General features: G+C 34.8%; 1 protein-coding gene across 4 annotated transcripts in view; it reads right to left on the minus strand.

The window, feature by feature from the left end:
- Positions 1-21775, minus strand: part of LOC128672118 (axoneme-associated protein mst101(2)) — a 135781-nt gene that overhangs the window by 12168 nt on the left and 101838 nt on the right. For all 4 annotated transcript variants that reach the window (XM_053749043.2, XM_053749042.2, XM_053749041.2 and 1 more), the window contains 3 exons: positions 12844-12912; positions 11162-11239; positions 8443-8592 (listed from right to left, as the gene is read on the minus strand). In XM_053749043.2, coding sequence (XP_053605018.1) covers positions 8443-8592; positions 11162-11239; positions 12844-12912 — 297 coding nt within the window. The remainder of the gene's footprint in view (positions 1-8442; positions 8593-11161; positions 11240-12843; positions 12913-21775) is intronic.

Below are 21775 nucleotides of genomic sequence, written 5' to 3' on the forward strand. Positions count from 1 at the left end.
AGTGTTCGTAGCTATGTTTGCAAAATGTATATAGTTTTGTTTTTTAATTTTCGTTTTAACTTTTATATAAATGACTTTGATAGTCGTATTAACATTATACGATGTAGGTAGGTACGATATTTAAAAAACCATGCAAAATTGCAAGTAGGCATGTATAGTTAAGTTCCTACTTAGACTTTAATTTCGTAGTAATAGTGGTGAATTTGCAATGAAATTATGTAGATGATACGCTGTTTTAGCTAAATAGGTACTATTTCAAGTAATTTCAAGGAGATTGGCAGAGTTTTCGTGATTAGAAAACCAACTTAGTAGCAAAGGCACTAGTTGAAATTGAGATTTTAATAGTTTAATAGTGATTCATTATTCAAAAGGACGATCAACTACAAATCACTTTTAGTTTTAAATAAGCGTCATCATTTGATTTGTCGACAACTAGCGGCCCGTCCCGACTTCGCTCGGGTAAAAACATAATAAATTATACTCCTATCAGGAATTACAATATTTATTAGTAAAAAACAAATGAAAATCCGTGCAGTAGTTTTTGAGTTTATCGCCAACAGACACACAGACATTGTAGAAGACTTTGTTTTATAGTAAGGAAGTCAGATCACTAATCACGACATTGCTTACAACACCGTTATAAAGAAGCTAACTTTATGGAATATAAATGGGCGATTGTCTCAGGAAGTCGTCTGTCTATGGTGCGCGGAGGTGGCTGAACTACCATATACGAACTTATCCTGCTTCGCTCGGCTTGCATAGGGCCCGGCTCCGGTGCTCCGTCGTACTCCGTTGCGACGTCGCAGCGCGTTGCCGATCCCTTGTTTTACATAGGTTTAGATATTAAAGTGCGTCGACGATGTAATTCTGTATCGATATCTGCGTTATTATGTGTTGATAATATTCTACCAGTGTACCTTATTCATATTAATATAATATTCAGAAAGAGGTATCGAGCCATCCTCACAAAGGTTTGTTCAACGCAATATTGAACGAACGATATCTAAAAAACTAGTAATAAAATAGAAATACTACAGATACGTAATCCAGCAGATAAGTTTATATTAACTGATTAAACAGAACCTTGACATTATAATCGTGCTGTACGATATTGTAGAACAATATTGGTATACTTTTATACCTGTATTATATTATATATGCAAACATAACAATGAAACTGAGATTTTACAGTTAATATTCGGTATGTAAACGAACAACGAACGAAGTCGCGAGTAATAGCCAGGTATCGGACATAATTATACTCCACACTCGTACGCAAAATTACATGAACTTGATAAGTGACGTAATAGGTCCACGTCAAGAAGAATACTTCTAAGTCTTTTTCGAGTGTGATATTGTTAACACTGGTGATAGGTATTATTCAAGTCTAAAGGCATCGGACATGACTTTTACCACTGCCTACCGCCACCTAGTGTACAGTAAGAACAACACTGACAATAGCGCAAAATTTGGAATAATATAACCTAAATAGAAGTGGCAAAGTCGACGACAGACATATCGTATGAATAGGACTTATAAATTCAAACTTGCGGCTCCATTCAAATCGTTCGATTTTCAGTCTTCCATTACGTATTATTTTGTTCTAGCGATTGTTAAATATTTTAACCGTGCAAGACCCACTGACATTTTTATTTTGATTATTGTGCCATCTATCATCCCCTATAATATACTGTCAACAAAAAAGAATAATTAAGCGCCCGAGTGTCCTCTATATTAAGCGCCCGAGTGTCCAACCAAGAGTAGAGCAAAAGCATAAATATCCGTTTAGCATTTTATGTGGTGACGACTGTACTGACGTATGATGAATGGATGATCATGGAATCATTTGTGTTTTTCCACCAACACACAAGTCATATTTTTTATGGTGCCGTCGTAACTAAGCATATTTTTACGCAGTTATCTGTTGTTAACATATATGTTTAACAATAAGTACAGCACTTAAGTCAAACGGCGTGTCTATGTATCATGTACGTAAGTACAAAGTTTTCTAAGCCGTTGTAATAAGTGCGAAAATTCAATGTATTTAAGTGCGATGTTGATGTGATGCACGAAAATGTCTATATAATTCATTTTTAAACTCGAATAAATTGATATAAACATAAAATAGGTATATTTGTCTAGATAAATATTTCGTTTAAGAAAGCATAAAATAAAACGCAATACGGTTGCAAACACAGGAAGTATTCAACTATAAATTTATAGCTCACCAAATAAGCCACTTCCTAGTAACACTAGCTGACCAAATAGTACTTGACTAAGTACTTGACCCTACAGACCATAACCCATAAGAAAAGTTTTATTCTTAAGGAATAACGAAGTCTTTTTTTCTCACGATATTGAATTATATACGAGTACAATTGTTAATTTGTATATTGTCATATTAGGTAGGTATTTTGTGTCTCTGGTGTTCGATTCAGTTAAGATTTCGACACATAGGTTATACTTTTGAAATAAACTTTTCCGGATGAATTCCAGTGCAACTTAGTCCAATTTACGAGCCTAAAATGAATCGCATTCATACTAAAATTTAACTCGATGGTACAGTCAACAGCACATCAACCTATCCAAATTCATTGCAAACTCGCCGGTATTTCCGCGCCATGTATCATACAGGGTAACTAGATACTGACTGATATATGAGATCTGATATTGACTGTACGAGTTTGTTATGTCGCTAAGTGGATCGCGTTAAGAGATGATCGTAAACCCCTAGATAGCTACAGCCAAATTATAATCATACAAAGCGTCATGATTGAGCAGTCACATATAAATATAAAATAAGTAAATATATTAGGACAAATTACACAGATTGAGCTAGCTCCAAAGTAAGTTCGAGACTTGTGTTGTGGGATACTAACTCAACGATACTATATTCTATACATATACGTATATAGATAAACATCCAAGACCCGAGCCAATCAGAAAAAGATCATTTTCCATCAAGAATCGACCGGGGATCGAACCCGGGACCTCTCGGTTCAGAGGCAAGCACTTTACCACTGCGCCACCGAGGTCGCCATATATTGACGATCTGTCATAACTCCATTCTGAGCTGAATGAATATTATTATAAAAGCGTAATATAATTATTATCAATAAATTTACTAACTAGATGTATCGATAGCATATTTGGAAAGTTGAGTAGGCTGGCCGGTGGGTGCCACCGAAATCATATTATATCTACCACTTTTGGACTACAGTCACTTTATTCGTTTAATTAAATAAATCACAAGATAATCGCTTTAACAATGAAACAGTCCCGGCTTCGCTCTGGTAAAAACATAGACAAAGACAAAGATTGTTTATTTGCAAAAACATGAGTTCACATTTTCTTCACAATGTGGTGTTAAAAGAAAAACTTAATCCTACATGTTTCACCGTCCACGGGTATGCAAATTTAAATGGAGAGCAAATAATTGTGATAAGATATGATAGCAAATAATTGTGATAAGAATGATAAATCAATCAAATGAACTGAATGATTTGATTCATATCACCAATACCTAAGTATAGATTACATTTAGGGGTATAATTATTATCATAACAGCCTATAATTAGAACACTTCTTCTCTAATTTCTCTCATCCTCACGTTTCTGGTCACATACAGGGCTGCGAGGCCGCGAAACCCAGAGTAGCGTCAGCGTAAAAATAAACCTAACAATTTTGAAGATTTGGCTGTGATTTTACGACCGGCCACCTGCGTAATGTCAACCTTCTTTGGGAATGTTATTGTTTCATATCAGCTGCCAAGTCTATGTGTTCCTTAATTTCCTCGAAAGATGATATGGAGTGATGCTAGTATTAGGACCCTTAATTATTCCCAAAATTCCCACAGAAGTAGAACCATACAACGCATTTTATACGTACTAAGTATTCCATTACTATATAAAGTACTCGTATTTTTAGGATATAGCAGTGCATACAGAAACAGGTTCATATGTCATCGGTCGTATTATAAATAGTATTCTAGGGTCGTTCTTCTTTTTAACCTACAATTTGAAAAAAAAATTGCATAGTTTTGAAAAAAAATATATATTGCATACACGTCTTCATATACATATATTTTATTAGACGACTTTCTACTCTATCAGAAAAAGTTATTGGCCGCGAAGATTACAGATTTTTGTAGGATTTTCATGACTTTTAAGAAAGAATCGACTCAAAAAGTTACACTTCCGTCACGAAATCTTTTATTTTATTCTATTAACTGCTCTTCGTTAAATAACTTTTACTTTTGTAAAACATAAATTAAACAAAATGAACTTTTAAAAAAGCATATTAATATTATATATTTGTATTTATAAATATATTTTATTGATTTTCAAATACCACTCTGTCACATTTACTGCTGATATAAAGTAAGTTTTTGTTGTAAATAAAATTTTAGTATTATTTACAAATAAATACGTATTGCACAGATGGCAATTTCATAAAATATTGTAAATAAAAAAACTCCACTGTTGCACTAGTTATAACTAAATATATATACGACCAAAACAATTTTCCTAACAGGAGACAACATTGTGACAGAGTAGTAACTTATGTGACGGAGTTGTTATTCTAGGGGATACCAGACTCTCTTTTGCAATAGTTTGCAATAAAATACATTTATTTTTATAGAATCATTTATTTTTAAGATTTATATCTTAATCAGTCTTCAACATTATCATATAATATAATAAGGTGAGATCAAACTTAAACAATTAATGAAATCACATTTGAGATGAGAGCTTCTTAGACTCGTGAGAGCCTCTCAAAAGTAATTAGTAATTTGGTAAATTAAATGACTATCCACTCTAAACTAAATAAAAAATCCAGTCTAACTTGACAACAAATTTAAATTCGCAAAAAATAAAACATTCATCATAACAATAGCTTAATAATTAATCAGTCATTTTTCGAATACTGACAGTGGCTCTTCGAATTGGAAAAATTGTCTCTTCCCCTTTTTAATGACATTTGGAGCCGGTAAGACTTTAATCAAATCATCAAAAGGAACATCCGATATGTCATTCTCCACTAATTTAAACAGCCTTCCACTGTCATCAACTGATTTTAGGAACATTACCATGACTTCGCCTTCTTCATCGACAACACTTTTTGCTACTCCAGCGTAAGTGTACTGAATGTTCCGCGAGCTACGTACTTTAACCAATACATAAACTCCGTCTTTTATATTCATTGGATGAATATCTTCAGGCTGGAGCGTTTGATAAGAAGTACCACAGACGGCAGTTTGATCAGCTAGATCTTTTTTCATTTTAAGCGTGGCTGAAGGTTGATCTTCATCGGATGATTCATCTGGGCCATATACAGTATCGAAAATACTTTTACGGGACATCCTAATTGTATTTGTAATATCTGCGAGCATTAAAACTTCCTTATTGTGAATTACAGCATCTTCTTTTTCATTAGATAAAAACTCGTCCACAGTATTTTGTTGTTCTTGGATTTCAGGCAGCGGTCGATAAGTTTTAGGAGCATGGCAAGAACAGAATTGATCACAAAAGCAGCTTAATAATCTTAAATCATAGGGATTTAAGATTCCACGATTTTCTGTGAACATTTGGTGGACCTGCATTGTTCCTTTTAGGGGCACAATGTTACTAGGAATCGTTGCTGCTACCTTTTCGATGTCTTCGCCTGTCACCATGAACAGTGTAATTTTGTTGGCATCTTTGATCGCGGAAAAGAATTGGAACACATCTGCAATATCGTTTCCTCTAGCAACTATGGCATCAGCTTGCCGTTTGATTGTCCCTCCAATACCATCAGCAGCTCCTTTCCCATGCCCTAATTCAAAAAAGTTCCAGGATATTTTACGAAATCCGTATTCTTCGAAAAACCTATGTATCTCTTCCATCTACAGTAGGTGGCTTCACATAAAATGGCCTATGTTTAGTGAAGTAGCTGTAGTGGCATTTGAGGCCACTATTTTCTTTCAAGAACGTTTTATACAGGTTTTTCATGGAGTCCAATAAAAATCTTTTCTGTGCTTTCTTTTTTTTTTGTAAGTAACAGTTTCCTTCTTGCCAGCTGTAGCCCTCGTTACATCATCCCGCAAAAAGAACCGATGAATCTTTCGTACAAGATCAGTATGCTTTGGTAGAACGCTCTTGTATGTTAAAGGTCGGTCTACGCCTATTGCATCTCTTACTAATTCGATCTGCACTCGAGACTCTTTTACGATACGGGTTTGGAAAACCGATTGAATGAGGCGTATTTCTCTTCGACTTTTGACAGTCTTGTATCGTTCTTTAATGGCATTAGATAGATCGTTGTACTTCTTTGTGTTCTGACTATTATTTTCCTCTTTTTTGCTGCTGTCTTTTTTTGATTTTCTCTGCAATCTTTTCTTATATTTTCGAATTTTTTTCTCTGTTTTATTTTTTCTTGAAACTTAACATTATCTCTGTATAACTTTGTTCTATCTCTTTTCATTTTTTTTCTTCCACTGGAACTGCGCATTGATACTTCAGAAAGAGTCGGTGTTGCACATGGAGTTACTCTTGGACTTTCTGGTATTGGTGATGGAGCCGATGTGTTCAAAAGTACCTCTTCAAGTATCTTTTTCTTCTCCCTTCTTTTTTTATTAGCTTCTTGCCATCTTCGCTTTTGAATTCGATGTTCTCGCTCGCTCATATCAGCCACTAACTTTTTTCGAGCATGGTATCTTTCTAAATCTTTGCGCTTTACTTCAGCTACTTTCTCAGGGTCATTATTTCGTTTCGCGCGACAAATCCGTTGTTTTTCTGCTACTGGTAATGGCTTTTGTTTCACCATGATGTTATCTGGTAATAGAAAATAAGGAATCTTCTGTTATCATTTAGATACTATCTAAATGATAACAGAAGATTCCGTGGGAATAATTATTCTAATAACTACCAAAACGAATGAATCTTTTTTAGTATTTCTTGAATTAAGCATAAATATAACAAAAACAAAATTTATATTACCCCACCGTCACGTACTTACCACTCGGTCACAATAAATATGTGACAGAATTGTCGTGTGACGGAAGGGTAAATTTTTGTTAAAAAGTTGATAATATTTAAAAGTTAACATAGAATTTGATAATTTACATGTCGGGCATAAAATATTTTTTATTACGTAAGAGTAAACAACAAAAAGTAACAATGATCATTAGAATTTGAATCAATTACTTACGTAACGAAGCGGTAGCCGAATAAACACACGCGCACCCTGACACTGCGTTTGGGCGACTGAGGCGCTGCCTTCTGTTTGCAAAGGGGAACACATACGGAGGGGGGGAAGGGGTAATAACTTTGGTTCGCATGCCACAAGGACGAGCGGCAACAGCGCGTATTTCGTTTGACAACCCACGTGACAGAATTTACCACGCAAAACATTAGGTAGAGGGAGACGAGTATTTGAAATTTTTTAATAATTTTATTGATAGTATTAAAAAATAACTATTACTGTTACACGATAGGTAATATATTAAAGAGATATAGGATATTTTTACATTTTGTGTCATAATATATTTTTTTCGTAATATTATAGATAACACGCACGCTCATGTAGCGGGAGACATAATGATTTTGTATGAATACATCTCTGTCACGCGGATTCACAACTCTGTAACTTACTTTTTACGGTGAAATTATTTAATTAATATGTTATTTAAATATGTGCGATCATTATATGTATAGTACAGTGTATGTCAAAATATAATTTTAAAAAAATATTGATAATTTACTTGTTTTTTTTTTAACTGTCTGGCGAAGACACCTTTTTGTAGGTTAAAAAGAAGAACGACCCTCTAAACGTTTGACATACAAAACGATCGTGACCGATATGGCCTTAAAACTCTTCCATACGTTAAAGACATTTACCATTATAGAGCGTAATATACGTAGATATTCAAATTTTATGAATAACTCGATATGCAAGTATCTAATTTATTCTAAATCCTTGTAAACTTGTTATATTACTGCTGGTATAATTATCGTTATTTGCTTAGGAAAACTACAATTTCCAATAAGAAAAACCAGTCTTTGCTCAAAATAAAAGCGTTCAAAATTAAAAAATAAACGTATCCATATTTTCAGATTTTTAACACAAACACAATTTAGTACTTAAGATAATAAAGATACTATTTTATCGCAATCTTAATTAATTCCGATATCTATAGAGTCACGTGCTCTCCAAAAACATTATAAAAAAGATACAGCCAATCGTTTATGTACAAATTTATTGCAAGTTACCGTAAAAATAATACATTAAGTACTAGCAAAAAAAACATTTCAAAATAAAAAAATAAAATATATTTAATCGCTGCGATAAAGAAACAAAATAATTTAAAAACGGAACGTACCTTCGCAAACTCCACGTCGTCGATGGCCAGCATTGTTCCAAAAACAAAAATTGCCACTACACCAAATCACTATTCACTCTCACCTTTTCAGGGGTCGCGTCTTCGAGTTCCAATAATCGAAACTCCATGAGCTCGAGTTGATCTCTCGCGTCTCGGAGCGAGTCGGCGAGTCGCGCGCACTCGCGCTCTGCCGCCGACGCGCGTTCTGCCGACGCGCGGCACTGCCCGCATGACTGGGGAATAGGGTCACCATTAATGTTTTGGTTTGGCGGATTGCTTCAATAACAATTTAATTAAACAATCAATAGAGCTGAAGCAACTAAATAATACTGGTTATATGAGTTTTAAAAGTAATGGGGGAGATATATGTCCAGTTTAGTGAAATATTAAAGTGATAATTTAGTCTAAAACTTGTGATGAAAAAATTAAAATTTAATTTATATTTAAATACTTAATTGTAAGATTTAATCTTTCTGTACAATTAATACGGCATTTAGGATGTTTGTTCTTTATGATGGTTATTTTCCCACGACTAATCTAACAAATATTTTTTATATATTTATTCGATTTAGTTCAAATTAATTATAATTTGAACTGACGTTGTATAATCAGTCGAGCTTAAGCTTTTAACTAAAAACCATTTAGACTACGGTCGCTGTTATTATTTACAAAGCAATATTTTCCCTGCAATTATCTGGTCACCCTACAATAGATTGAAACACAATGCATATGACGCAAGTCTAGGCACCAATAGTTTACTGGGTGACAAAATGTTTACCATGCAACTTATCTGGCATTAAGAGGCTGTGTCTCAAGGTTAAGATTCATTCTTTAAGAAAAAAAAATATTTTTTTAAATAAATGTCAAAACATAATCACCGGAATTCAAATATCACGATCATACCCCACTAGTTTTAGTAATATTAATGAAAATTTGTTTTCTACCTAAAATAATACTTTTTACTTAGAAAATTCACGCGGGCGAATTCACGAGCAAATATAAAAAGACATAAAAGTGATACAATATAAAATTAAATAGATAACAATGACTCTAATTTTATGCTGCATCTTCCTCTAACGGCAATTTGTGGATGTCGAGGACCAAAGTATTATAATCGTAAGTGAAAATCGTGTTTGTAGACATGTACTGAAATTCTGTAACGCTAAATAAACGAAGTGGATTTAACACTGAAGAGTGGGTAATTAAAGAAAAAAAAAACAGAACTTCGTTCTGAATTTTTCATAATTAATTTCCTGCATTTTAAACCGATACGAGTAACTTGTGAAATCTACAAGCCAAGGCTCTTAGGCGTGGTCACACTATCCTGTTTCAGGGAAACGATCATGAACAGTTTTGAATCGATTATTTCTAATTGACGATTGAAATCGATATCGATGTTTCCCTTTTCTTGCCAGTGTGCATTTAAATCTACATTCCGTATAGATATATTTCTTTCTGACCTTTGGCAGTATGTCTACAATAAGACACATCATATCCCGAAAAAAGGAAAAACGACTTTGCCAAGAAAATGGTTAATAACATAGGTACATATGTAAATTGTGCATATGTGCTTAGGTACATCGTTCATTAGTTTTGGAGTAAAATACTAATTTGATTTTATTCTAAAATCAAATTAGTATTTTTTGTTATATATGTTAGTTTATGATTGAGTTACAAACATCCAAAATTTGCTTTATATTATTAGTGATGAGTTGTTATATTGTCAGTATATTCGAAGGCTTTGTTTTAACCTCTATTACAATCTCCTTCTAACCTTCAAGATAATCTAAGAAACCATAGAAATTCTAAATTAATTAAGTAGTTTTATCATTACGTTGAATTTCAAAGAAGATATTATAAAGCTTGTAAATAACTATAAGAAAGTAACTTGACACGCTTTTGAAATTCACGGAGCGAGACCAGGGCGCGATATACTTGATTGTTATGTACAGTCGAGGGCAGATTAACACGTCCCACCTGCTTTAGTTGATGGTGGCTTTTGTATCTTTTGTATCTATCTGCTTTTGACTCTCTGTCCCACCTAAACTTTTTCTCCTCAGCCGTTAATCGTCGGAGCCCAGGGTCCGCTTTTCTAATTTTTCGTCTCCACTTCGCATGGTCATCGGAATCCAGAGAAATCTACTTTTGACTGTACGTATCTAAATCTAAATAAACACCTACTACGTGTAGGCGACTCTATAAATGGGTATGACTATATTTGTTTTTTTATAAGGACGTTGTTGACTGAGGTATATCGCATTCTTTTGTGGGAAAAATGTCAGTCATAATCATTTTATCTGCATGGGCGGATGAATAGGATATTTGCCATCAAGTACAATCAAATACATTTATTATGTATTCCATGTGTCAAAAATGTAAATAATTTTCCATGTGTCAAAAACGAAAACTCTATGGGGCTTGTATGACTTGAGGACACACAAATGTTGGAGTTAAAAAGAGTTTTAATTACACTTTAACGAGAACAAAAATATCTGTAGTCTTTTTCAAGTGAAAACTTCTTTAGCGGCGTTGTGCACTTTTTGTGATGGGTAAAAAAATGTCAAACTCGCGTCAGGACACGTGAATGAAAAATGCACAACGTTCATTCAAGTTTTCACTTCTGCCAGCACTCCGGGAGTGCAACCCGTTTTTTTATCCATCCAGCTGATTCTCTCCATGCGCCTCAAAGCAGCACATTTCGGATGTATCCAAACGCATTCGATCCTTCTTCAGCAAAATCCAACCGCACTGTGTTAATATGTCTACGTTAATCAGTAGTAACTGTTGCATTTTGACACCTACCCACATGTCGTTGAGCGGCTGGGGGGAGAGAGAGGCGGGTGCTGACGACACCGCCGAGTCTTCATCCGACGGCGCCTCCTGAAAACACCAGCTCGTTAAGTTATATTTAAAAAATGGTAAGCCAACACTGTTTGAATGAGTTTCTTTCGGCATTTCTTCTCAGCAGTGGTCGTTCCGAAATGCTAGTAGTTTGGTAAACATCATTTAATATAGAATATGACGTGAAAAAGTGCCTGTGAAGGCCCAATTTCTGAATAGATGATTTGATTTTGATTTTGATTTAAGGTCTCACCCAAGCTCTGATCAGGATTTTTGAAAAATACTACAAATTATCAAATTATCAAATTCAAATCATTTATTCAGAAATTAGACCTTCACAGGCACTTTTTCTCGTCAATTTTTATATTTATAGTTATTTCTCACAAGCTACAAACTGCTGGCATTTCGGAACGACCACTGCTGAGAAGAAATGCCGAAAGAAACTCATTTGAACAGTGTTGGTCCCTATCATGCCAGATCGGCTTACCATTATTGTTTCTTACAATGTTTTTTTCTAATAATATATAAAAGTACATAATGTACATAGTCAAAAATCTCTAGTTCTGCCAGCGGCTCTGGGTTTCTCCATAACTATAACATCCATACTGATGCTATAAATGCTCATGACTGTCTGTGAAGGTTAAACCGCTGAGACGATTTTGATGAAATTTGGATTAGATATAGTTAATGATCTATTTAGATTTGATGAATTGTAGAATGAATCACCTCTGGATGTGTGTGCAGGATTTGAAAAAAGCTATTATTATGTAAAGAAGCACCTGTTTGATGGAAGTGCACCTGATATTTTCCAACTTTACATGTTACGATAATATCTCACATAATACGTGTTGTAATTCCTTCCTCATCGTCACAGTTGGCGTAATTATAATCTTTACTGACTGGCTTTGTTTCTTTTAAATTTATATAATACGCACCTTACATACTTGATTAAAGATACATAAAAAAAATATCTCATTCAAAATTATGGGCATATCGCATAAGTAGATTGCCTCAGAAGAGGCATGTCCTGAGACTACTTTATTATTATGCTATAAACTAAATATTTTCCTTAGTTTATTCTCAAAAAGTACATATACATAGCTTAAAAAATAAAATAAATGTATATTAGCACAAATCACACAGATTGCATTAACCCTAAAGTAAGTTTGAGACTTGTATTATGGGATACTAACTCAATGGTTATTATATTTTATAACAAATACAGATAAACATCCAAGGCCCAGGCCAATCAGAAAAATATCATTTTCCATCATGACCCGACCGGAGATCGAATCCAGGACCTCTCGGCTCAGAGGGAAGCACTTTACCACTGCGCCACCGAGGTCGTCCAGAACTAAAATATTTTGCATAATTACATCTCTTCTAGGCATGTTAATATCTACATAGGTCGGAAGCGGCATCTTCATCAAGCGGTGGTCACTCAGTTTCCATAGTTGTCTGTCCCATCTACCATGAAATATATGCTCACTGTCACCAGTGATCTAGTTTGCTAGGTTAAGTTGACATCATGCGAATATAGTAATCGAGATATCTCTAGGTTGGAAGCAGGTATAAAGGTATTAAAAGTACCAAAGGCTTATGTCCTCTATAGGCACATTTACCCAGAGATCTATTTAACTTACCCTGTAAAACGTCTCCTTCCTATGTTGTATGTCAGTCTTCAAATCTTCGCGGTTAGTTTTCTCTTTACCCTGCAACAAATAAAAGTTATATTTTATTCAAATAGGAAGTATCATTATAATCATTGTATACGAAGAGTAAAGTACACTTTTACCTATTACCTAAATAAGACAAAGAAAAATGTTGACATTTTTCCCATAGTTTTGGTCTAAGCCAAAATGTCACAACCATATATAATTTTAAATCTCATTCTATCCGTAGTCCACCTGACCAGTCCCCCTGGGTGGACAACGGCTAAACAAAACGAAGGCTATTACGATTACCGAACACAATACAACTTCTAACACACGTTGACCTAACCTCAACTCTAATGAGTCATGTCACGACTCATTAAATTCGGACAAGTAATCAGTAGGTAGGTAAGCCAGCAGGTACCTACCTACGATGGTAAGGCCGCGGCCAACATCTGTCGTCAACAACTTTCTCAGAGAACCATTAGTAATTCTTCTTGAAATTTTTAATAACAGGTTTATTTCACCAACAGATACAATCCAAGTTAAAACATTTTGATCTTCCTTTTATTATAAAAAATATTTTCCTGTAAGAAGTCAAGAGCAAAGTTAGTATCGTGATTGTTGCTATTTATTTTCACTAGGAGTAAGTAGAAGAATTCAAATTCCTTTGTGAGTTCGTACTGACATAATTTTATTTTCAAATTTCTAGAAATAAGTACTAATATATATTAATAACTAAAATATAGATCTATGACTTCAATAGAGGATGGTCGTAAACCCTATCTAAAGTAAATCGTAACATAACAATACAAGCGAAATTAGGTAAGTACCTACATCTACTTAGTCTCGCCTGATTTGAAATATGTTATGGTGGTTATGTTTCACGCCTAATTATCACATTTAGTGACAAATTATTAATAAGATAAATAATTGAATAGCACTGGGAGCCGGTTTCCTCGTAGATCTTTCTTCTTCATCAATCAACATTAATTTTGCAAATAAGTTACCTAGTATCTATTTACGACACATTCAAATAATGACTAAGTTCGTAAGCCCAGCTTGACACATTAAAAATTAAGCAATTACGCAGCTATTCAATTTTAGCGTAAGTAATACCAACCATCAATCATAGCCGTAGTTGAGCCTGTTAGAATTACAATCGAGTAAGCAATCGATTACGAATGTCTATAATCTGCGTAGAATCGGCAAATTGGTATGATATAACAGTGATTATTGGATTAACGTCTAGTACTTTTACTGACATTGTTAAAATTGGTGTCAGCGAACAAATTATAAAGTTACAAATGCTGCAATTGCATTAAATTTTCAAATGAAGCTTTAACTAATTACCTATTTAACTTTATTACAAAAACATGTAAAAGGCGGACTTAAAGCCTGAGGCTTTTTCTATCAATCAACCAATAGGTGTAAAAATATAATGAAAAATCTCTTTGCAAGTTGCAGTTGAATGAAAAAACTAAAGAATTGTGATCTGAACATATTTTGAGAACAGAAAAAATAACACCAGGCTATGGTATTAGAAATTATTAATGCAAGCTATACACGGACTGTGAGATAAAATGAGATTAATTGAATCAAAAAGATCATAAGAAAATTGTAGATACTCGTAAGTAGATTTGAAAAACAAAGCGACAATAGCACATTATTATCAAGACCTCACACAAATCACACGAAATCTAGTAAGTATTTAGAGCTACCAACTTAGACCCCAGGACGATGGAGTATGATCTGACCATATCGATATATTTTCGACATATTGACAATTTAACACCAATCAATATAGATTACAACTCCAATTAAGAATTGCAAAAGCAACACCATACAAAGAGTGATAGAAGCCATGTATATAGATACTTATCGGCGATCTCACGAAAAGCCCATATAACCGGGACCAGGTCACACGCATATCGTAAACACCTTCACACCTAGCCTGGTAAATTATGCAACGGCATACGAAGAAAACTGTTAAGGTTCTAATTTACGACGCAATTTTATGGACAGTTAATGTGTTAGTAAGATTTTAGGGCGTTCTGATGGAGTCATTAATTGGCTATTCTCCAACTAGTCAAATCAGTGGGCGAAATGCGGGTTTACATTTCACTTCTCACCATCGAATCGATTCGAAGTGAGATGCAGCGAACCAATCACATTGCGCCATTGTCAATCAGTTTGACGACCTCGGTGGCGCAGTGGTACAGTGCTTGCCTCTGAACCGAGAGGTCCCGGGTTCGATCCCCGGTCGGGTCATGATGGAAAATGATCTTTTTCTGATTGGCCCGGGTCTTGGATGTTTAGCTATATATGTATTTGTTATAAAATATGGTATCGTTGAGTTAGTATCCCATAACACAAGTCTCGAACTTACTTTGGGGCTAGCTCAATCTGTGTGATTTGTCCTAATATATTTATTTATTTATTTTATTTATTGTGACGTAACGACAACCACACTGCAATATGATTGGTTCGCTGCGTCATACTTCGAATCGATTCGATGGTGAGAAGTGAAATACAATCCCGCACTAACTTTATTCTAATGTCAAAAACAACATTTTATATGGAACTTATTATGACAGTAATGTAATGTGACGTCACGGATTTTGAAGTCAAAAAGCATGTTTTTTTTTTTTTTATTTATTTAGTTCACCAACAATCGAAACAACATATTATACAAAGATGATACATGTATAAAAGAATTAGTTCTAATTGATCGACCAATTAAAGGTAAACCCAGCATGCAATGGGTAACAATCCATATTTTTAATGTGTGTGTAGGTAGTATTACAAGATATGAGAAATGAAGAAGAAAATAATAAAATTTTTTTTTTTAAAAACAACATAACTAGGTACTTTTACTTACGTTAATTAGGTACTCAAGCAACTCAAAATTGAAGTGCGGAATTTTTTTAAAGATAAATTGTGAATATCTGCCAATCCACTGATCCCGTTGTATAATCTGCGTGTAAACCTTCTTTGTACCCGTTCAATCCGCAATGCATGAGTCGCGAAATGGGGGCGCCAAACTACACTGCCGTAATCTAAAATTGGGCGTACTAAGGATTTGTAGAGAGTACATTTAGTTGCCGGTTTGCGAAAAACTTTGCCATTTCTAATTACGAAGCCCAGCATTTGGGAAGCTCGTTTTATCACAGAATTAATATGGGGAACGTAAGTAAGTTTTTTGTCTAGTAATATTCCCAAGTCTCTGACAACTTCGACTTCCTGTATTTTATTTCCGTTGATATGATATTCCGTCTTATGGATGTTCTGTTTACGTGTAAACTTAATCAAACAGCATTTACTGGCATTCAAATGCATTCCATTTTTAGAACACCATTGACATAGGGCGTCTATGTCTTTTTGAAAGAGTGAGCTGTCGTCGACGGAGTTTATCTCTTTGGCAAGTTTTAGGTCATCAGCAAACATAAACGATGAACAATTTAGAAACTGGGATGGAAGATCGTTAACGAATATTGTGAAGATAATGGGACCTAAAATAGACCCTTGAGGAACACCTGAAGAAGAGATGTACTGTGATGAGACAAATCCGTTTACTACAACATAAAATGACCTGTTAGACAGATACGCTTCAAAAAATTTGAGTACATTTCCGCTGAATCCATACATGCTTAACTTTTCTAGTACGACGTTATGTGGGACTTTGTCGAAGGCTTTGCTAAAATCTGTATAGACTACATCTGTTTCATTTTGATTATCAATAGATTTAGTTAGCTCATCAGTAAATTCAACAAGATTAGTACAGGTAGATCTGCCCTTAACAAAGCCGTGCTGTCTCTCGGTTAAGTACTTGTCAAAGTGCCGTTGAATGTGCGGACGTACTAAGTGTTCCAGAATTTTTGCCAAGCAAGATAGTATTGCAATAGGTCGGTAATTATTGACAAGATGTTTTTCGTCAGCTTTATGAATAGGAACGACTTTAGCCAATTTCCATACCTCTGGAAATACTCCCTGGGTGAGACATTTATTAAAGATAAATTGAACTGGATCAGCTAGGCTGGTTGCACAACGTCTAAGAAAAATTGGAGGAATTGCGTCTGCTCCAGCGCCTTTTGAGCAATCTAAATTTTTTAACTGACTCAAAATTTCCTGTCTCGTGATTGTTATAGATGACAGGTTATCACCATGGGCCTCGAAGGAGCCGAGCGAGTTGTCACTATTGGCATTATTAGACGTACTCGTACTCTGCCCTTCGTTATATACTGATGAAAAATATGAGGCGAAGAGATCGCAAATTTCTGTGCCGTCTGAAGTTGTTATAGTACCATTAGACATAGTTCCTGGGTAAGACCCTGCACCACCGCGCTTACGCTTTACAAAACTCCAAAAAGATTTTGGATTTTTGGCAATATCTTCTTCTAGTCGTGTTATGTATGATTTATAGCATTCATTCGCGAGAGTCTTGCAACGTTTTGACAGTAATTTAAAAGAAAATAAATCGCGGGGGTTTTTGTATTTAGCGTAGTTTTGTCTATATTTATTTTTTTCCCGCAGCCTATTGATCAATTCTCGACTAAACCAGGGTGGGAATTTGTTGTTACGCTTTTTAGTTTTTGGAACGAACTTTTGTATAGCATCTTGTAGTTGCTGATAGAAAATATCGACAATTTGATTTATATCCGAGATATTTGAAAAAAGTTTCACCCAATCGACAGACGCTAGGTGTTGATTAATTGCATTATAGTTAGCTTTATAGAAGTTTGGCCTGCTATTGCCATTGTAATTTAAGGTATTTTCAACGGAGGTTGGAATCTTGATTAGAAGAGGAGGATGCAGTGGACTAACGTTACACAAAGAATCAGCAGATTCACTAACATCACAAGAACACATGTCAGTTACAACAAGATCCAGAATTCTTCCCATTGAGTTTTTCACCGAATTATACTGAGACAAATTATTGTTTGTATACTTATGTTTAATATACTTACCTACTTTAATGAGACCGAAAAATACATTAATAGATTACCACTTATCGATTTCATCTCGAGATGGTAGAATCGATGTGGAGCAGATACGATTCTCAGATTTGGATTGAAGTACTGGGATTGAAGACTTCTGCTTTCTATTAGCTTTCGCTGATCTAATATAAGTACAAAGGAATCGAATGATGAAAACACGATGCGATTCATCAACAGATCCATATAGATACTTTCTTTTTGAGTTATTTCCGCCAAGAAACGAGCAAATATTATATTATTACTTCAAATAAACGTATATATCTTTGAGGGACCCTTATAATGAAAATATCAAAAAACAATGATATTTTCTTTCCAAGTTCCATTGACAACGACTTAATAGCAGATTAACATAAACAAAATCTAGTAAAAACTAGCTGCTCCCCTCCCGTGGGCATTTCATATATATTCTATCCATATACCAAATTTTATAACAATCCGTCATGTAGATTTTGCATGACAGAGTAACAAACATACATACACACATACATCCTAACAAACTTTCGCATTTAATATAATATGCTAACCAAAACATCATAACTTCACAGTTATATGTATTACAATAATGAATTAGTTTCAAAATAAGCGATACCACTTCATGTTTCAACGAAAGTAAATCTGTTCTCAATTCTCATCTCATGCATACCATTATGAACTCTATGCCCTTGCAATAGAAGCTACATGTTTGTGGTAATATCAGGTGTAATGTTGTCCTACAATGTGTAAGGGACTTTCACTATTGTTCTTGCAATTAACAGGAGATTATTACTAGCGAAAGTGCAAGTAGTTCACAAATTATAATTGGATTAGCTTAGTCGAAACAGTTTTGGCTTTGTTAGATTTAATTAGCATAATTCACATAGTCTTTAAAATATGCGAATCTAATGTCAAGGTACCAAGTGTTTACTAAACACCAAGATCTCCAGAGTTTTTTACATACGTGTAATTTTCGTCGCAATCTTTTATTGTCGTCAGAGAGATCTTGTTGAATTCAACGCCTAAAATATCATATCGGTTTAATAGGGAGGGAAGGAGGGAACTTCTCAACGGTGAAGTTCCCTCGTTGGGACCCGATTCTGGGTGCACCATCAGGTCATAAATAATATTATCAATGCATTGCCATGGGTTTCCATGAAGCGACTGTAGTATGAGCAAGCAAAAACTTGCAAGTGTGTCTAAACAAAAGCTTGCAAATCCAGGACTTATTCTACATACAAAAAAAATTAAAATCTTGAATATACTAAAACGGCTGGCTTTTTAGCATGTTCAGGTATCCAACGCTTATACGTTTGTTGATATTATAAAAAAACTGGCAAACCGTCACATTCTGAAGGCCAGTTTACACCGACTCGCGTTTGCTTGCGCTTTCGGTGTGAAATTGTACACGCGTGTGTACTCGCGCTTAAGCAAGCATCGCGTTACAATTCCATACAATGCGCACGCGCACGGTCTTTGTGCACCTGCCTTAATAGACTGACATAAGGACCTTCAACTGCGCAAGCCCTTATAATTTATTTAATGGACAACTGTCAATTCAATATGCAACAAAAGTAAGACTTAGGTTCACCCATTCACCAATTCACCATGACTCTTTGCACAATTATGCACTGTCCTTGTATGTCTGTCTGTCTATTTGTTGGGCCTACTACAACAGAATGCGAGAGACCAAGCTGTTGTAGAATTTTGTGTTTGTTTAGTTTCACGATGACCGTTATTGTACGTTTTAAATTTGAAATGTAGTTAAAGAACTTTAATTTTATCAAATAAATTTACATCTCACATACAGAGAAAAGACTTAAGATTAATATGTTGGTGTGTGATAAAAACATTAAGTCGGTAGTTGCGTATCGTCGTAGTCGCTCGTTTCTTAACAAAAGACGCAAAAGAACATTTGAGTCACTAAAATTAGGGCACAAATCAATAATTAGGTACAGCCCTTTTCCGCCCACTGTTGAAATATTTTTTCAAATTAAATTAGACTCGCCGACTATGGAGATCGATTACCGTAGGAGTTCCAACCTCAAGATTTGCAATTTCATCAATTTTAAAAAAATCTTTTTGATGCCTGATTTAATACTATTTTAAGTAGGTACTCTCTCTCTCATCTGAACGTTTTGCTAGTTGCAAAGAATATTTTTAATTACGTAAAATTAAGTTTTAATAAGTATTTTATTAAGTATATATCCAATTTAATTTCGAGCAACAACATCACTCTTAATTGATATTGCTGTCATATCCGCTATTTAATTAATTATAATGTTACATACAGCTTGAACTCTGTTGGATTTCCTCTGCACATTGTCAGCAGAAACTGCCCCAGTTCTCATGCCCGGCTGTAGGAAGTATAGGAAACGTGTACAGTTGTTGAATTGTTTATTTTTATTGCGTTATTAATTTTGATATATCGACGCATGGTCGTATCCGCTGTATCGATTTATATCGATTGGAAATTAAGATATTCTTATGCCGCCTAGTGTTGTAACATTGTAGCAAATGATGGGCCTGCTAAAAACAACCATACTCATACGTAGATCATATTTATGTTGAGTTTCTCATTTTCTTTCCGATCACATTATTGAGGCTGTGAAGCCCGCGAAGCCCGAGATTAATGTAAAAAATAAACCTTTAAATTTTGAAGATTCAGCCTTGATTTTACAAGCGTCCGCCTGCCTGACGTCGACCGTCCTTAGGAGTGCAATCGTTTGCCTATTATCAGTTGTCAAGGCTGTGTGTTCCTTAGTTTCTTACGAGTAAGTAAGTAAAACATCCACGGGAGAATATGGATTGGACTCTCTCGTGGAACGTTACATATAGGGGACATAGTTTGAAGCTAATATTATGTGGTACCAGTGAGTCACCAGCTTTAAAAAAGGTCTCACCCCTAAAATAGGTGAAATGGTCCTAGAATGGAGGGATCCATCATGATGACCTCGGTGGCGCAGTGGTAAAGTGCTTGCCTCTGAACCGAGAGGTCCCGGGTCCGATCCCCGGTCGGGTCATAATGGAAAATGATATTTTTCTGATTGGCAAGACCCGGGTCTTGGATGTTTATCTATATAATTATGAATTATAAAATATAGTAACGTTGAGTTAGTAGTACCCATGACACAAGTCTCGAACTTACTTTGGGGCTAGCTCAATCTGTGTAATTTAAATTTAAATCATTTACGAGTATCGGTTAGGGACGTCATCGGTTAGGAACGTCTCTGACCGATACTTGGAAATGTTTTATGCCGGGGCAATAGTGGCAAATTTGCACTGATTTTGAGTAGGTTTATATACTGTTGACTGTACTATTAAGTTTTTACGTAAGTGGAATAATTATAAAAATAACAATCTGAAGCAATGGTTAAAGCAATTAATCTTAAACCGAATATAAATTCATGATCAGTGTGAAATACCGTTGGTTAATGTTAAAATCCTCAATTACAACCGCCCGCGATAAAGCTCTAATATCGATAAATTTACCGGACCATCGATAAAATCTACTCGATTGTAAATTGTAACGTTATCGATAGCAGGCGCCAGGCTTGTAATAATGAGGTATCGGATCTGGTTTTGTAATCCGTCTGAGAAGCAAGAAATAGAAACTATTCACGTTTGCAAACTATTTAGGAATTTGTAATATCGTGGTAAGTAATACAATGATTTATTTTGATTTGCTATAAAATTAATTCCTTTATTATTTCCCATGATTTGTCAGAGCGTTATCAATACATATAATAAAATTGAAGAAAGCCCAAATTTGTACATTGGATATTTTTTTAAATTCTTCATGGAATATACTTAGTTACTGATATAGATAACGAAAATAAAGTTTTGGAAAAATTTGTCTGTCTGTCTGAACGCGCGTCACTCGAAATCTACTGGACCGATTTGCTTGAAATTTGGTATGTAGGTACCTTATATACCGGGTTAATATTTTAGAT

Source organism: Plodia interpunctella, chromosome 8 (assembly GCF_027563975.2).
Source record: "Plodia interpunctella isolate USDA-ARS_2022_Savannah chromosome 8, ilPloInte3.2, whole genome shotgun sequence".
NCBI lineage: Eukaryota > Metazoa > Arthropoda > Insecta > Lepidoptera > Pyralidae > Plodia > Plodia interpunctella.